The following is a 17,692-nucleotide window of genomic DNA, read 5'->3' as shown; positions in this document are numbered from 1 at the left end:
CTCCTTGATTCTCTCCAAGGACAAACAGAGTGATGCATCGAGCAGAACAGATATTAGAGCCGTCCAGACACAGTTTGAGACTGCTTGGGAAACATCTGGGAAAGGAAGAGCCTTAGAGGGAGCTGGAGGCAGAGACCGTCAGTTCTGGCAACTGCTCTATAGGAGCAAGACTTACTGGGAAGTGTTGCTGAGCTGTATGCCGTTTCTTTGAATAACCTCTCTGACAAACTCTGCTTCTTGCTTGCTGACCCATGTTTGACTCTAGCCCTGACAAGGAGTTAAGGAAAGGAAGAGTGGTAACAACACAACAAACTGAAATATTAAAATTCAACAATGGCAATTCATTGTTTGTTCCAAAGGTATCCTCTCAGTCAGCAATGTATATTAATAACTTGGGGTGGGCAGGCTAATTCCACTCGTACTGCACATATCTGCACTTATTCTAAGGGCATTGCTGGCAGAAAGGCCTTGGAAAATAGGGGTAGGAAAGGCAGGGGTATATGAAAGGAGAAGGCAAAAGCTCAATAAAGGAAATGGATCAAGGAAGTGCAAAGAGAAAGACTGGAGGAAGGTGATACACGTCAGTGAGGGGAAGGGTGAAGACTGGGGTGAGGAAGGAAAGAGAAAATTGATACAGAGGGGGAAAGCACATGATCAGGAGGCTGCAGAAGTAAAGAAGGTTGAAGGTCACATGTTGATTCTATGAAACCTTTGACTACACATCTCTTGTTTTCCAGGAATTGGCAGAGATATCTACTTAGAACTATGATATTTTCTGGCTAAATAAATCCTGGCTGTGTTTTACAAGTGGGAAAATAAAGTCACTTAAACCCCCCCCCCCCCCCCACACAAATCCACACCTATTACAGAGCCAAAGAAGCAGCAACGAAACCTTATATAACCATTGGAGAGGAATTTCATTCTGTAGCATGTAGTAGGAAGAACTCATATATTTCTGAAGTTCTTGGGAAAGGATGGGATTCGCTTCAACCTCAACACTTTGCAGAATCTTTGCAAAGCTTTCGGGGAAATTGGAAGTTACAGACTTACAGGTTCCAAACCCATAATGAACCTCCCAAAGTTCAAAAATAATTGATTCAAATTTCCCCACTTTTGTGTATTTATCTAGCTCATACCCCAGCCTTCCAAAGTAGAAGGTGCCATTGGTTATAAAACCATCATAAAACAACTTCACTATTAAAGAGGTTTAAAAATTAATAACATTTACACTCACCAGGTCTATATGCTTTCACCATCTGTTGCATTTAAGACATTGCAGATGGTCCTGCTTCCTTCCAGTGCTATTCATGCTTTTGTTGCTCCAAAGCACACAACTCTCTACAGCCTTATTTTACTCTTGCCGCTGATCCTCTTCCCACTGTGCCTGGTGACTCCAGATTAAGTTAAAGGAAGCAAATGGTTCCAGGGTGTCTTTTATTTTTTTGGCCACCCCCCGCCCTGCTCGATTGTGGATGGTCAACAACCATCCTGTGTGCCCAATGTTTATGAGATTAATCTGGAATAAATTGCTTTGCAGATTGCATAGCAGTTTTAATCCATAGTAGGAAATGGATTACTAAGAACTATATTGTATGTATTCTTAAAAAAAGTAAAAAAGTTTTGTTTGTGGAAGAAATCTTTCCTAAAACTTTACTACTGCTCTGCCATAGCAGCATGTGGCAAACCAGGCATCAAACAATATGATCCCCCAGATACAAGAAGCTGGCAGTTAAAACTACCTCAATCTTCATTTCTTCCTAGTGGTGATACCTGTATAACACTGTTTTAAGGATCAGTGTGCATGATTGACCTGAACACTATTCTCCTCTTCTGCTGGTAGTAAAATTCTGCTTGTGTGGATGAGGTTATCCAGCTTGTCAAGGGGAACCATCTACTGGGGGAGGAGGCCGGGAGCCAAGGGTCCCCCAAATTTTCAAGGGAGTGGCTTGGGCCCCCTCAAAATCCCATGGTGGTTGTGCACACAACGTGCGTGCATGCTGTGTGACATGGTATGTCACATGCGCCCACTGTGTGGCATGTGCGAGTGATGTCAGCACATCAAACAGCATGGGCACACAGCTGGTGCCTGCCTCCTCAATTCCAGGGGCAGGTCGGCACACTTGCAACTTGTTTTTCACAAGCAGAATCAGTGGTTTTGCGTAAGTTGGTGCTTGAAGAGTTCCCTTTCATTAAGTTTGCAAATTCTACTACCCCTTGATTCCCCTCCCCATTCTAGCTAAAGAGCACCCTGTATCTTCTTACGTGTGGCTCACAAAAGGAAAGGGAGAGGTCCCTCTTCAATCACTGATTACAGTTTAGCCCACAATGATTTAAGTCGGGATACAAAAATGGCAAACGAATGAGATTATCTTATTCACCACAATAAGGTATTTGGCATCAGGGTGGATATTGAGAGCAGATGTCATGATCAGAGTACTTCTGTGTGTTGGAGTATGAAAAGCAATGACAAACCTGGACAGCAGCTTAAAAAGCAGAGACATCACCTTGCCAACAAAGGTCCGTGTAGTTAAAGCTATGGTTTTCCCAGTAGTGATGTATGGAAGTGAGAGCTGGACCATAAAGAAGGCTGATCGCCAAAGAATTGATGCTTTTGAATTATGGTGCTGGAGGAGACTCTTGAGAGTCCCATGAACTGCAAGAAGATCAAACCTCTCCATTCTTAAGGAAATCAGCCCTGAGTGCTCACTGGAAGGACAGATCCTGAAGCTGAGACTCCAATACTTTGGCCACCTCATGAGAAGAGAAGACTCCCTGGAAAAGACCCTGATGTTGGGAAAAATGGAGGGCACAAGGAGAAGGGGGTGGCAGAGGACGAGATGGTTGGACAGTGTTCTCGAAGCTACCAGGATGAGTTTGACCAAACTGCGGGAGGCAGTGGAAGACAGGAGTGCGTGATGTGCTCTGGTCCATGGGGTCATGAAGAGTTGGACACGACTAAACAACAACAAAATGTATGAATGTTTTCCATTTAATATGGAAACGCTGCGGAAGTGTTGTATAACTCACAGGCAAAGGCAAATTCTGATAAGGAAGCACTCTCTTATTGCCTCTGTTGTAGGTGGAGCCAGCATGGATTTGAATTGAGACCCACCCCCCTACTAAAGCCTTATTTGGTGTCACATTTCCATAATAGCCCCTGCGAACGGATCCCTCCTTCATTCCTACGTTCCTGTTACCTTTCTCATGATATGTAATTTCCATTGACCTTCATAGTCTGACCACCGAAATTGATTTTTGCAAAGTGTCATCTGCTTTATAAATTGGTCTGGACTTGAATCTGTCTTGAGTTAAAAGGTTTAAATTTCACACCTATTTGCGGTGGGGAAGGAAGAGAAGGAAGGTAGGTGCGCAAAATGTGGCAAGCAGAGATTTGCTGTCTTGTCAAAACAGAAGTAAGCTTATGAATGTTCAGTAGCTAATAAAGCCTTAGAGGAAACAAGTCTGGGGGAAATGGATTGGAGCCAGATGAAGTTAAATTGCAGTGTTCTTAATAATCATTACCACAGGCTTGTTTGAGCTCTCAGGTAACAGAACTCTGCAGGATCCATTCCTGCCACAACATGGCTACGAAGCACAAATCCTGTTTACACGTGGGTTGCTGCATGCAATAACTCTTCTACATTTTAATTTTAAATGATTCAAGATTTAGTTAGAGTTCAAGTCGCAAGGCTGTATTCTATACAGGCAAAAGGTATCCATTTGTATATGGGGAGATGTGGGGCTGTCGTTCAGTGCTAGAAATTGTGTTTTGCATGCAAAAGGTTTCAGGTTCAAATCCCGGGCATTGGGTCCAACCCAATTTGTGTGTGAGCCTTGACATGTTTGACATATACCAGAAAGAATAACACAATGCAAGTGAGGAAGGGAGTCTCACTGTGGTTGGCTGCTCAACTTTACGCTTCATTCTTTCTTTGCAAAGCAACTATGGCCCAAAGTAGAAAACATTCCAAATTAGCTCTCAACAATGGCTTGTACAGTGGCATTCGCTTGAAGAGAGATCTCGCAAAAGCAAATATTGAGTAAAACAAGTCTGCCGATTGCACCTAGGGAAATCCCACTAAGTCTGTTCTCTCCAAGTTCACTTCTTGGCAAAACATATTGTTGTTTTTGTTTTGGGGAAAGTAAATTTCCACAAAGGGCAAAGTTTTGTTATGACTTACAGACTGGTTCTTAATGATAAGAGAGAGAGAGAGAGTCATCATGTATGAAAGGCTACTTCTCAGAGCATGAATAAGTGCCCAGCGAGTTACCCCAAGGGTATGTGGAGGATTTAAAATTCCACGTGGATTTAAATACATTGACGGATTAAGAAGCACAATGGCTGATGAATTCCAGGGTAATGGATTGGTAGAAGACAGCTCTTATATTTTGAAAATATAAAGTCTGAGAATAAAAATATAATGTCTGCTCACTCAGACTCTGAGGTTTTAGAGTGTGGAGGAAACGCATGGTTGCCTGATAAGTTGTTTCATTAAATCTTTTGTGTGTGAATGAAAGAGCAGATGCATATGACTCGTATGCTGTTGTTGCTGAGTTTGAGAGTATTTCAGTGCAGCTGTAAAAGTACAGATGGAAATTTCCAAGAAGATCTGTTTGAATTGCTCACATACACATGGATGCTGACGTCTCCCCAAACCAGCAGCCTGGGAGTCCTCAACACCGAATCTTGAGACCAGCTCTGTCAGCTCAGGCAGGAAGACTACTGGGCAGCAAGGAATCCATAATCTGTCCCAATGCCCAGTGCCAGGAACACTCACTCTAAATCAGTGTTTCCCAACCTTGGGCCTCCAGCTGTTTTTGGACTACAACTCCCATCATCCCTAGCTAGCAAGACCAGTGGTCAGGGATGATGGGAATTGTAGTTCAAAAACAGCTGGAGGGCCAAGGTTGGGAAACACTGCTCTAGATCTCCCACAACTGGACAGAGAGCGAGAGAGAGAGAATCTCTATACATCTCAGCAACTCCACCTCCCTACCCTTAAGTCTGCCCTGATGCTGCAGCATAGCTGGTTGAGACCAACCCACTCTGCTCATCCACCCGGGTCTCGGTGATACAGACCAGATCAGTCTCCTCATCCACAATCAGATCATGGGTGAGGAAGGTCTTACCAAGAGCTGACTTGGCATTCGACAACAACAGCTGCAGACCCGAGGACTGGCTAATCCAAAATTCGCCAGGTTGGAGCACAGGTAGGCACTGTCATGTGACAAAGACACATGAGAGCAGAAGCAGCAAAGCAGGCTGGGAAGTGCTGGGACTGCACAGTCATTTGGGCCTACTAAAGTTATTCAGGCCTAACTGCTAAGTGTTGAGTCACTCTGACATGGGACTTAGCCAGCCAGTTTCTCTTTTGTGCTCTCTGTAACATTTCCTGAGAGTCTGTCTGCCTCAGCCGTGAACAGAGTCAGTGTGTAATCTCAGTCAAACTGTTTGGAACCATGTTGTTTATGAAGAAGTTTATTTTAACTCAGTAAAGCTTTTATTCTTTAAAACTCTGCATTATCAATTTACGCTGTGTGTCAGGCACATGGCACAGTCACCAACTGCCTGTGCCTTGTGCCCCTTACCCAGCGTGCCCACACCATACTTCTCCCTACTCTGAACTACTTTGCTTGCCTACCCTTGCTCTCCCCTGTTGCTCTCCCTCTCTTCCAAGGCACATTCTACACCTTAAAAGGAAAAAAACACACACCCAAATTTAAAAACCCACAGATTAAAAGCCGTTTAAAAACGTTTAAATCATTGTAAACAGTTGGGGCAGTAACACCAATAGCAAGAGCCCCCAACAGGACCCCCTAGACACTGCCACAATAAAAACACATAATGAGGATTTTATTTCTGTTTCGTTACTAAACGCAACAGAATTGTTTCTGAGGTTTTCTGCCCATCACTGGAAGACTGTGATAGTTGTTTCTCTTGTGTGGGTTTTTGCAATGAGTGTGTGTGTGTGTGGTTGTTTAATTTGGGCTTACCTGTGTTCCAGAAAAGTAATTAAGGCTAGTGTAATGACAATATTGTGTTCATTTCTGCCTCTCGCCTTCCTGAGGGTGTTTGTCACGCTGCTGGATATTAGCACCGAAATGCTCCGATCAGCCTTGGTACAGTTGCTTTTGCAACTCGCTTTGACATTCAGTTTTGATTTTGTAGCCTGCAGAGATATTACAGTTTTATGCGTACACATGATAGGAAGGAAATGCCAGCAACGTATTGTATGACTTTTCTTGCACCTCTGGGCAAAAATAATATTACAGTGTTAAAAAGAGAGAGAGGGAGAGAAAGAAGCCCACTCCACTTTCTGACACCTCTTGTCTCACACACATTTGAACCAGTGTCCTCGGGAGTGAAGGATCTAATTAACACACAAGCCCCCGAGTTCCTGTAACAGCCCTGCTTTCATTGCGACTTGTGAAGAATCAAGAGTTCTACCCCAGTACCTAGTCTTGAAATTCAAGGGTGACTTTTTAATGAATAACCTAGGTACAGCATTTCCCCTCCCTGTGGAAATACTCAAATAACCCTTTTCAAAAACAAAAAAACGGAAACATCATTGTATTACACGTCTGGAAAAACCATATATTTAAACACTAGCCTAGAGGGAGTGCCACCTATGGCACAGTGTCCCTTGAATTATTTTTGGGGAGTGGATGCATGAGGTTTGGAAGAAATTAAGAAATATTACATTCCTAGCTGGGGTCCAAAGAAGCTATTATATCGATAGATATTCCCTCAGAGTACTGCACACGTTCATTCAAAGGTACTTTAAACAAAATGTGAAGAGCAGTGTTCCTCAGCATAATATGCAACTTGTACATCACACTACTGATTTAAAATCCATGTTGCTTTCTAATAGGTTGGTGGTGATGTGGGAATACTTTGTACTGTATTGCAGTAATTAAAAATAAGAACCAGGATGGGCTGCTATGTTGGGGTGTTTGTGTGTTTTATTTCGACCCCAGCTCTCCCAATGGGTTATTTACTTGAGTGATATCTACGAGTGCTGTTTGTTTTCTTTGTGGCATTCTATTTCAATGTACTGTATTATGAAATTCAGATATAACTCTTAATACCACTACATTGAATTTTTAAGTAGTGTGCTCTGATGTCTGATGCCATACATGGGATAAAGTTATAAAGTTTAAATTTCCTAAGGACTGCTTTATGTTAATTTTGGGAAGTGCAATAATATTGCAACTGAAGGAGTCATAGGAAGTAGCTTTCTTGACTTTAATTATTATTATTTTGCAGGGTTTTTAAAAATAAAATAAAACTGATTATTTACTAATACAGCCAGCCCTGCATTTGAAAGTATGTTTGTGTGTGTGTGTGTTGTGTAAATAAATAGATGGAGGTAAATACTGTATGTGGGTCAGGTGAATATTGACAATCCCCAACAAAATTTATGAATGCCACTATTTTCTGGTATATGTTGCCACTTGCTGGAAGCTAAACTGGTGTATGCCAGCAAACTCGGTGACTAACGGCATTCAGTGAAGATATCTGTGCTGATACTGACCAAACCTGTAACTTTATCATCTTGATTTGCAGCTAAATTTGTTTCTCAAATGATGGTAGCAAAGTATTGCTATCAATAATAGTAATACCCTGCCCACCTGGGCAGCTTACAGTATGTATAAAAACATAATAAAACGTCAAACATTAAAAACTTCCCGATACAGGGCTGCCTTCAGATGTCTTCTAAAAGTTGCGCAGTTCTTTATCACCTTGACATCTGATGGCAGGGTGTTCCACAGGGAGGGTGCCACTGCCGAGAAGGCCCTCTGCCTGGTTTCCAATTAAAAATATAATTAAAAAGCATGATATTGAGGAAGACTAGAAGGCTCAAAGACATGTTTTTTGAGCACCAGAGAGAGAGAGAGAGAGAGAGAGAGGAAAATTTACTTCCATACCCTCAGCCGCTCTTCAGGACAGCGTAGTTAGCACTATTGTTTGTTCTTGAATATTATAATGTTTGTTCCTCCTTTTGCTGGGCACGAATTCATTTCAGAAGCAAATGAATTGAAGAAGAAATGTCTTCCCGCGACCACTTCATAGAGTCCTGTAATTTGACATTCATTTGTTTGTTTCCAACCTCATCATCTGGCTCTCTTCCTCCCTCCCACTTTTTTCCCCTTTCCATTGAGGACCAAGATGAACTGGTTGCTGCATCATTGGGCCCATTACACTTCCTAACAATTCCATTTACACCTTATTGTTTGTCTTATTGCTGGAAAATTCAGGTGATTCATCATGCCTGAGGAAGCACCTGATCCCATTTCCCTCGATATCGCAATTGCTATGTGACAGGAATACAGTTAAGCGTTGGCTTCGAACCACCTAACCGTTCCAAGGTGATAACTCTTTTGGGGCTTTTAGCCTCTCAAGTATTGATGAGTTTCATTTTTCGTAATGCTGTGTATTCTTGCTTTCTTTCAACAGCCCTCTGAGCGAGGAAAAGGGTTTGGAGTTAATAAAGCAAGTTGCTGCCCAGCTGAAACTGCAGATGACGGCCTTTGCTGATATCAAGTATGTGCACAAAGTCCAGCCCTTCTATTAATCTCATCTTAATTCCTAGATTGCTTCAACACTAACGCCCATCCTCAGCCACAATAATGCAATGGTTCTGAATTGTTTTAAGGTACATTGCTGATATATGCTTTACTCCCCTTTTCGTAATAGAGGGGGGAGACGCAATAAATTGGTTGGTAGTAGGCTCAGGTTATAGAAAACAGGGTGCCTCTTCAGACAATGCCTAATTAACCCTTAGAATTTACTGCCATGATGTATGGTTTTTTTTTTAAAAAAAAGTTAAGACGAATTCACAGAGGATAGGTCTATCAACAGCTATTAGTCGTGAGAATTACAGTGAAGTTTTCATTTTAAAGTTCAGCCTGAATTATCTCTTAAGGACCACCCTCTTCCAGCCCTGTGACTCTGATTGTAGAAGAGAGACTGCTAAATATAAATTAAGTAGATAAATAAATAAGAGCGAAGCGAAATGTCGCTTAGTAGAAGGACCTGAAATATTTTCCTTGTAGCATGAATTTATTTTACTCTGGATTGTTTTTATGCGACATTTTAATGTGTTGTAAACCGCTTTGAGATTTTTTGGTTCTTTTATGTCAAGTAAATGGACAAGTACAGGTGATTCATTGCCATAGGACAGTCATGGCCAAACTTGGCCCTCCAGCTGTTTTGGGACTACAGTTCCCATCATCCCTGACCACTGGTCCTGTTAGCTAGGGATGATGGGAGTTGTAGTCCCAAAACAGCTGGAGGGCCAAGTTTGGCTATCACTGCCATAGGAGCTAAGAACATGCTTCAAGCAGAGAGTATGTTCCCTCCCCACACATCATTGGAAGTCTTGTCATCTGTGTTTGTGTGTGTGTAGAAGTGCAATAGAGTGTCAGTACTGGAACTGAGGCTATGCCCAAGCAGATTTTTCTGTGTGCAGGATTGGCACACTAGCTTCTGTATTTTCTGTTTTATCCATCATAGATCTTCATTTCTAGTCTGTCACTGGGCAAAACTGTTAGTTTTGTCCCTCCTCTCAATAGCTCCCATGCTACCTTTCCCCATTCTGGGCGCATGCCATGCAGAAAATGTCCACATGTGTGCCTTTATTCCCCCCTCCAGTGTCTAGAACAAATGTTTCCAGTTTTTTAAAAATGAATCATTCTATAGAAACCTAGCAGTATTGCAGGCAGCAGTGGGTTAGAAGGGGATGTTTCGCTTTCCTAAATAGCATTTATTTTTGAGGGAGGGGAGACTAGGCACAAAAAATGAACGTACTGTATTTTTTTAAAACTAAAACAATGGGGTGATGGGGCAGATATATAAGAAGAACAGCTGTTGAAAATAAAAATTGCATCCCTGAACAAATGCGATGCCAATGCCAGAAGAAGCAGGTCACTTGCAGGCTTGGCTTCAGCCATTGTGGGTGAGGCTAGCTAGGCAAGGGACAAAGAGGAAGAAGTCAATTTCTGTCTGTTTTGCATGAGAACAAGAGGGAAGGGTGACAAGTTTAAGAGACAGCTTGGTGGCGGTGGGGAGATTGTTATGTTTTTAAAAGTTTTAATAAATAAATAGATCAATAAATAAACAAAGGCCAGCCGCCATCTCTGCCAGCAGCATTTGTCCACAGCGGCCTCTCTTTCCTCTTCTTTGTTACAGCCGATGAAAACAATTGTACAGCCTTGTGCATGACCTCCATATTAAATACAGTTTTATAAATCTGATATGTGTGCTGCCATTACAGCCTCCGGGGTGTGCAAAGTGGGGGGTGGGTGTGTGTGTGTGCATAGTTTGCAAACAGCACCACTTTTGCAAGAGCGAGGCAGCGATGGTGGGAATCAGATTTGCAACCCCAAGGCAGTGAGGGATTGTTTCTTTTGGATTTTTCAACAGTATGCACAGGGTCTGCACTGGGTCTGTTGGGTTCTGTGCTAGCTGTGCCTCCCCCCCCCCCAAGGCCCTGTTTTGGGGTTTTCTGTTCTGGTAGCTCATGCCCACCATTTGAATAGGTGCATTACTATGCTTCCAAGTGGCATAGCTTCCCTGCCGGTGGAGACTGGTGGAATAATAATAAATAATAATAATTTGTTATTTGTACCCTGCCCATCTGGCTGGGTTTCTCCAGCCACTCTGGGCAACTTCCAACAAAAATCAAAAATACATTAAAATGCATAGCTGTCGACGTTTCCCTTTTTTAAAGGGAAATTCCCTTATTCCGAATAGGATTCCTTGCAAGAAAAGGGAAAAGATGACAGCTATGATTAAAATGTCACACATTGAAAACTCCCCTGAACAGGGCTGCCTTCAGATGTCTTCTAAATGTCAGGTAGTTGTTTATCTCTTTGACATCTGATGGGAGGGCATTCCACAGGGCGGGCGCCACTACCAAGAAGGCCCTCTGCCTGGTTCCCTGTAGCTTTGCTTCTCGCAGTGAGAATAAGGCAGGGCAGGTTAAAGGGACACCTCTGATGCACCCAAACCTCCTCCTGCACTAGGGATTCGGGATTTGGATTGCTCTTGTTACTTATACAGTGGTACCTCAGGTTAAGTACTTAATTTGTTCCGGAGGTCTGTTCTTAACCTGAAACTGTTCTTAACCTGAAGCACCACTTTAGCTAATGGGGCCTCCTGCTGCCACCGCACTGCAGGAGCACAATTTCTGTTCTCATCCTGAAGCAAAGTTCTTAACCCGAGGTACTATTTCTGGGTTAGCAGAGTCTGTAACCTGAAGCGTATGTAACCTGAAGCGTATGTAACCCGGGGTACCACTGTAGTAAGCATGTTTAAGATTGCAACCTATATAGTCTCGGGTGCGGTGCCAATAGCATGCTACTCGTGATTATACTTAAGTTATCCGAACTGTTTCTGTAGCACATGTGGCATTCGACATGCAGAGTACAGAATTGCAAAGACAAGATGATGAAAACAAGGGTTTGGGCATTTTAGCTTGCAGGCACTTGGTTGTTGTTATGGCTGCCTTCTTGATCTTTTATGAAAGTACTAGTTATGGTTAATCTGTTTTGTTAATGGTTATGTAGCTGTGAAACAAATTCCATTATTTTGTATTACATCATTAGGGATCATTAAAAGAATATTAAAGCGCCAGAATAATTATGCAAGCAGACACAAAATGATAAGTTTGATTTTATAATCCAATTACGAGTGTCTGTGGCCTCTGGTGATTGATTGCTGGACCAATATCGTAGGAGATGAAAGTGGGTGGCAACATCAATAGGCATTCTGTTAGTCCATGTGCCGTTGTTTCTACTCTCATTTCTAGTGCTGGGTTTTTAATGCTTGTTTACATGACATTATCCTAACCATACAGGTATCCTAAACTTTTGGCACAAAATACTAGTGCTTGATGTGTTGTTTCTTAAACCAGCTTCACACGAATTGGAGCCACTCCCAATTAATCTCTAGCCAAGTTGTGCACCCCTTGGCACAGGGCAAAGATGTACTTCCCCCAACAGCGCCCTCTGGTGCGAACACATGCGCAGAAATGAAGGAAGCTGTGCTGATGTGAACAGATAGGTGGGAAAGAGCTATGAAATGTAATGATGAGAAAAACAACTTCACTACGTTTTAAGGGGGTAATGTGAACACACACCAATGTCTTTCCTCTGAGAGTTTCTCCTCTCTTAATTATCATATAATGAACTTCTATATAGCAAACCAACCTGAAATAAATCTAGGTACAATCTGTTTCCTTTAAAAAAAATAAATCTATTTTGCTTGTTTGTGGTTTGCTAGACCTTTCTTCCCATGGGTTTATTTTAACTGGGAATTCTATTCTGTATCCTAAAGCATAATGGTAGAGTAAATTGAAATATATGAGACAAACCAATAACAACAAAACAACAACAACAACAACCCAAGGCATAGGAGTTCAGTGACTCTTCAAGTAAAGCCTGTATCTACAACTTGAAAACAGGGCTTACCAGCATATTGGTCAAAGATGCTTTGCTACGCAAGACAAAGGGCAAGAAGGCACCTCTCCCCGCTTCCAAATATAGACGCTGACCAGACTAGCAGCTGAATCTTCCTTCAACACTGGCAAAGAGACAGTATCTTTCAGTGCACCTGAGGGCAGCAAGGTAGCTCCTGGGATGGAAAGCTGCATGGCACACCCAGCTCTGTCCACTCTCTGCCTCTCATCATCTGGTCTGGGAAGGAATCCTTAGACAAAGGGAAGCCTAAGGCAGCTCATTTGGAATGTCAGTTATTTCATTTATTTTTGCATTTTTACTGCGAGAGAGAGAGAGAGAGAGAGAGAGAGAGAGAGAGATGCTTGTGGGAGTTTTTGCCTCAGGTGCCAAAATAAGTTCGCCAATCTGGGGGTGGCATTGGCTGTTCTGTCTGAGGCAACAAAATGTCTTCATCTGGTCCTTTTTCAGGTAACTTTTCAGAAATCTTCAGTTTTTCAGCATTGACGAGGTTCATCTTGAAATGCTAATGTGAATTCAGGCATATTTTAGTCCCCTTAGCTCAATTCAAAATTGACCCAACAGTCATGGGCAGTCATAGAATCTGAGAATCCTAGAAGGGGCCACAAAGGTCATCTAGTCCAACCCCCTGCAATGCAGGAATCTTTTTACCCCACGTGGGATTTGAACCTGTGACCCCAAGATTAAGAGTATCATGCTTTACTGACTGAGCTATCCCAGCATATCTTTGGAAAATGGTTTTTTTTTTTTACTAAGAGTTCTAAATTGACTTGTAGTGATTGTTGCACAGCACTTGTACAGATACGTATTTTACTTCCTCAAGTGCAGAATTTCTGAGAGAAATCACATCAGCAGCTAGGAACAACTCAAATTTAAAACCAGTGATAACAAAGTGTATTTACCTGGCTGAAAAACCAGGTTATAGCCCTCCTCTTCTGCATCTCCTCAGTCCTGTGTCACAGAACTCACCTGTTACGAAGAGTATTAAAGGTAAAGGTAAAGGTACCCCTGCCCGTATGGGCCAGTCTTGACAGACTCTAGGGTTGTGCGCTCATCTCACTCTAGAGGCCGGCATCTCACTCTAGGGAGCCAGCGCTGTCCGCAGACACTTCCGGGTCACGTGGCCAGCCTGACAAGCTGCATCTGGCGAGCCAGCGCAGCACATGGAACGCCGTTTACCTTCCTGCTAGTAAGTGGTCCCTGTTTATCTACTTGCACCCAGGGGTGCTTTCGAACTGCTAGGTTGGCAGGCGCTGGGACCGAGCGACGGGAGCGCACCCCGCCGCGGGGATTCGAACTGCCGACCTTTCGATCAGCAAGTCCTAGGCGCTGAGGCTTTTACCTACAGCGCCACCCGCGTCCCTGAAGAGTACTAAAACAAGTCACAAATAACCATACCCTAAGAAGTGCTAACTTGGATTTCCCATTTAAATCGCAGGAGGTTTCATTTAAGTAGATGCATTCTCTCTCTTTTTTTTCTTTCCTTTTCCATCTCCTCCTGCGATGAGGCTACATTTTAATATTTTAATGTTCCATTATTTTAATGTTGTATTTTATTTTTGTTTTTAAGTTTGTAATCATTCATCTTGTTTTTATTATTGCTTGTAAGCCGCTCTGAGCCTAGAGGGCGGGGTATAAATAAAAAATTATTATTATTATTATTATTATTTTAATACTTTTTTATTCGAGCTTTAAATAATACACATGTCTATATAAATATACATTGTACAAATCATCATATCACTGAACGTATAAACATACATATAAATAAATTATTGTTAATTTTTTCTTTTTTACAAAAGAGGAAAGAAAAAAAAAGGATCAAAAAACAAAAATTTCTTATCATCAAAACAAAACAAACAAACAAACAAACAAACAAAAAACCTTTGGACTTTATTTAGTCCTGGACTTCCCTCCACCCTATTGGTAAGTATCAAATAATCCTACATTCACGTATTTTCTCTTAATCTTAAATATTAGACATTCTCTGTTAGAGTTAATCCAGGCCCACCAGTGTCTTCTACTATTTATTTTCAATATATTTCCAGTATTTACTCCAATTTTTATGAAATTTTTGCTCATCTTGGTCTCGTATTCTACCCGTTAATCTAGCAAGTTCGGCGTATTCCACCATTTTAATCTGCCAATCACTTATACTAGGTATGGTTTCCATTTTCCAGTTTTGTGCCAGCATAGTTCTTGCGGCTGTGGTGGCATTTTAAATAAAAAAATATTATTATTATTATTATTATTATTATTATTATTATTATTTAGGAAATGGGTGAGAAGCCATATAGAAATGATCCATTTGGTCCAGGGTTTCCCAAACTTGGGTCTCCAGCTGCTTTTGGACTACAATTCCCACCATCCCTGACCACTGGTCCTGCTAGCTAGGGATGATGGGAGTTGTAGTCCAAAAACAGCTGGAGACCCAAGTTTGGGAAACTCTGGTTTGGCCTTAGCGACTAACAGGGCAAAGGAGCTTACACTTCAGTTCCTTTCCCATTCCTGATCGTATGTGATAGAGCTGTATGTACCTGAATTGGCATGTCAGCAGTAGTTTTGCTAAATGGAAGGCTAAAGCCTTTGGTGGTGGTTTTTCTTTGTTTCCTCCTGTTATATTGATACCACCTGAAAAACCCAATCAGCCATTTAATCAAACCTACTCATCCAGAACCTAAACACTGCTGCGAAACTTGGTGTTTCCACTTCATCATGCTGATAGGTTATGACACAAGGCATGTGTTGGTTGTAAAGGTGAACATCTAAGGAAATTATGAGTAGCTTGGATTCAGAACGGTGTGAAATAGGTATATTTAACTCAGCATGCAAATTCGCTTGGTAATCCTAGTTGAATCTAAGCCAAATCTTGCACAATTTGGGTATGCTGCAGTTACTTTTTAATGTGCAGCTATTTGGTGTTTGCGTTCAGCCCAGACAGATGCAACGTCTTTCAGAATAAGGCTGTCTCCTCTCTCCAGGTGCATGCAGTACCTGGCTAATTGTAGGTGAGCAGGAGGGGGGTTTGGGGGAGGGGAGGGGAGCACAGCTCTCATTTTTTCAGACCAGAGGTTATGGCATCATCTGCCAAATCTCCAAACCAGTTGGTGGACTCTCTTTGCTTTGGCAAATCAATAAATTGATAATGAGGTTTTTATTATTGCCGCAGATGGTAATACAGGAAGTAAGAGAATTTGAGAGCCTGAATACTTTCCTTTTCTTTGGTGGTGCATCTACTCTATGCTAGCAATTTAGTTGATAACACGTCTTTGCAATATTGTTTGCATTTCTAGTTTGAAGCTAAAAGTTGCATCTGAGCTGACTTAAGAATCTTTTATCAATGAGTTTTATAAGTCAAACACTTGTAAAAGCAGCACTGCTTCCTGCCAGGTAACCATGCATAGCACAGGATTGTATTCATGCCACATGGTTAATTGGGAGGCAAGCTCAGGTCTCCTGAGTCAAAAACATCTTTCTGCATTTTTGGACTGTTCTTGGGGCACAGCTGTGAGGGCTGCCATTATTAATTCCTGCACTTCAAAATTTGACACTGCGCCACTGCCTAGCTATGATAGGTTACAGAACAAAACTTCAGAGTGAGCAAAATATGAGATTATGTAACCTTATAAACTTTTACAGAACTGCCACCAGCTTCTTATTAAAACAGTAAAGAATCCAAACCTGTAATATAAAAGTACATTTTAGTAGTGTGTAGGGAAAGCAAAACCCAATTGGAAAAACAAAAACATAACCCAGAAATATTTCAGAAAGAAGGAAAATAAGGGGCAAATGAAAGATTTGCAGGTACTTAAAAATAAATAGCATTTTAGCCAGTCTTAATTGCAAGGAATTACTTATTTGATATACCAAAGTTCAAGTGAAGTTTGCATAGTTTCTGACCTGTAAATCTGCGTCAATTCTTGAAACCAGCCTTTTCCATACCATTCCTGCCTTTTCCATATATCAAATTCATCAAGAACCAAATGTCAGTGTTTTCGAACTTCCTTATCCCTCATCTTCTAAACGATGACCCACTCTTTGAAAAAGTAACTGACTTTCCAAAACATGTGAGTAGAAAAATAGATTTCCTCGGGAGCTAAAATCCAATTACTATGTAGATCGTAAAACTTAATTTCATATACAGAATTAGAATTCTAACAGAACTAACAGGATATCTTGGTTAGTCCTTCAAAGGAAGGTTGAACCAGTGAAGGGTAATTATCCTGCAGGAGAATTTCATTTACATCTGACAAACATATATCAAAGTCCCCAAACAAGTGATATCTCAGATATAAGGAAGATTGGTAATTAATTCAGACTTACTGTCCTGAGGGCCTGTCACTGAATGAAGCAAGGTTAGAAGATGGCTGCTGTTTAGCATCTAACAGATTAGACTTCTCTAATTTCTACACTTGTAGCTGGAATTTCTCCATGAAAAGATGTAATAAATCTACTGTGTCATGATAGCCACCTCATGTTTCACACTGGGGAGTTGCCACACCCCTTTATCATGTTGACTGCCCTTTTCTGAACGTTTTCCAGCACTGCCTGAAGGTGAAACGACCAGAACTAGTGAGGTCACACACAATGGCATTACAGTGGTACCTCAGGTTACATACGCTTCAGGTTACATACGCTTCAGGTTACATACGCTTCAGGTTACAGACTCTGCTAACCCAGAAATAGTGCTTCAGGTTAAGAACTTTGCTTCAGGATGAGAACAGAAATCGTGCTCTGGCGGCGCGGCGGCAGCAGGAGGCCCCATTAGCTAAAGTGGTGCTTCAGGTTAAGAACAGTTTCAGGTTAAGAACGGACCTCCAGAACGAATTAAGTACTTAACCTGAGATACCACTGTATAAAATTGGCAGCTTTATGTTCAATCCCTTTTCCCAATGATCCTTAACATAGAAATCGTCCACTTGCTGCAGCATCTACTTTGAGCTATCCTATATCAAGTCAAGATTTCATTTCTAATTAGTCATTGCCAGTTCAGACCTCATGAGCCTATGTGTGGAATTAAGGCGCTCCCCCCCCCCAGTATGCATGACTTAAAGCAGGAGATCCCCCATTTATATGAGCAACATGGTACCTTGTGATAATTCAAAATTTGTCTGACTTTTGACCCTGAGGTCCACTTTCTTCCTCATTTCATTTAGAGGACCAAGTACAGCCTGAGCAGGCTTTCAATTTTAACCTGCGGGTAAGAATGGGA

General features: G+C 41.8%; 1 protein-coding gene across 1 annotated transcript in view; it reads left to right on the top strand.

Moving 5' to 3' along the window:
* The window catches only part of PTPRN2 (protein tyrosine phosphatase receptor type N2), a gene marked incomplete at its 5' end in the record, with an annotated part of 436,031 nt that overhangs the window by 32,952 nt on the left and 385,387 nt on the right, over positions 1-17,692 (top strand). The window contains one exon of the mRNA XM_081881778.1: positions 8,459-8,545. Coding sequence (XP_081737904.1) covers positions 8,459-8,545 — 87 coding nt within the window. The remainder of the gene's footprint in view (positions 1-8,458; positions 8,546-17,692) is intronic.

Source organism: Podarcis erhardii (assembly GCF_964252035.2).
Source record: "Podarcis erhardii genome assembly, chromosome: 12".
In the NCBI taxonomy this organism is placed as follows: Eukaryota; Metazoa; Chordata; class Lepidosauria; order Squamata; family Lacertidae; genus Podarcis; species Podarcis erhardii.
The sequence above is the reverse complement of the archived record's forward strand: the minus strand, read 5'-3'. Positions and strand labels throughout refer to the sequence as shown.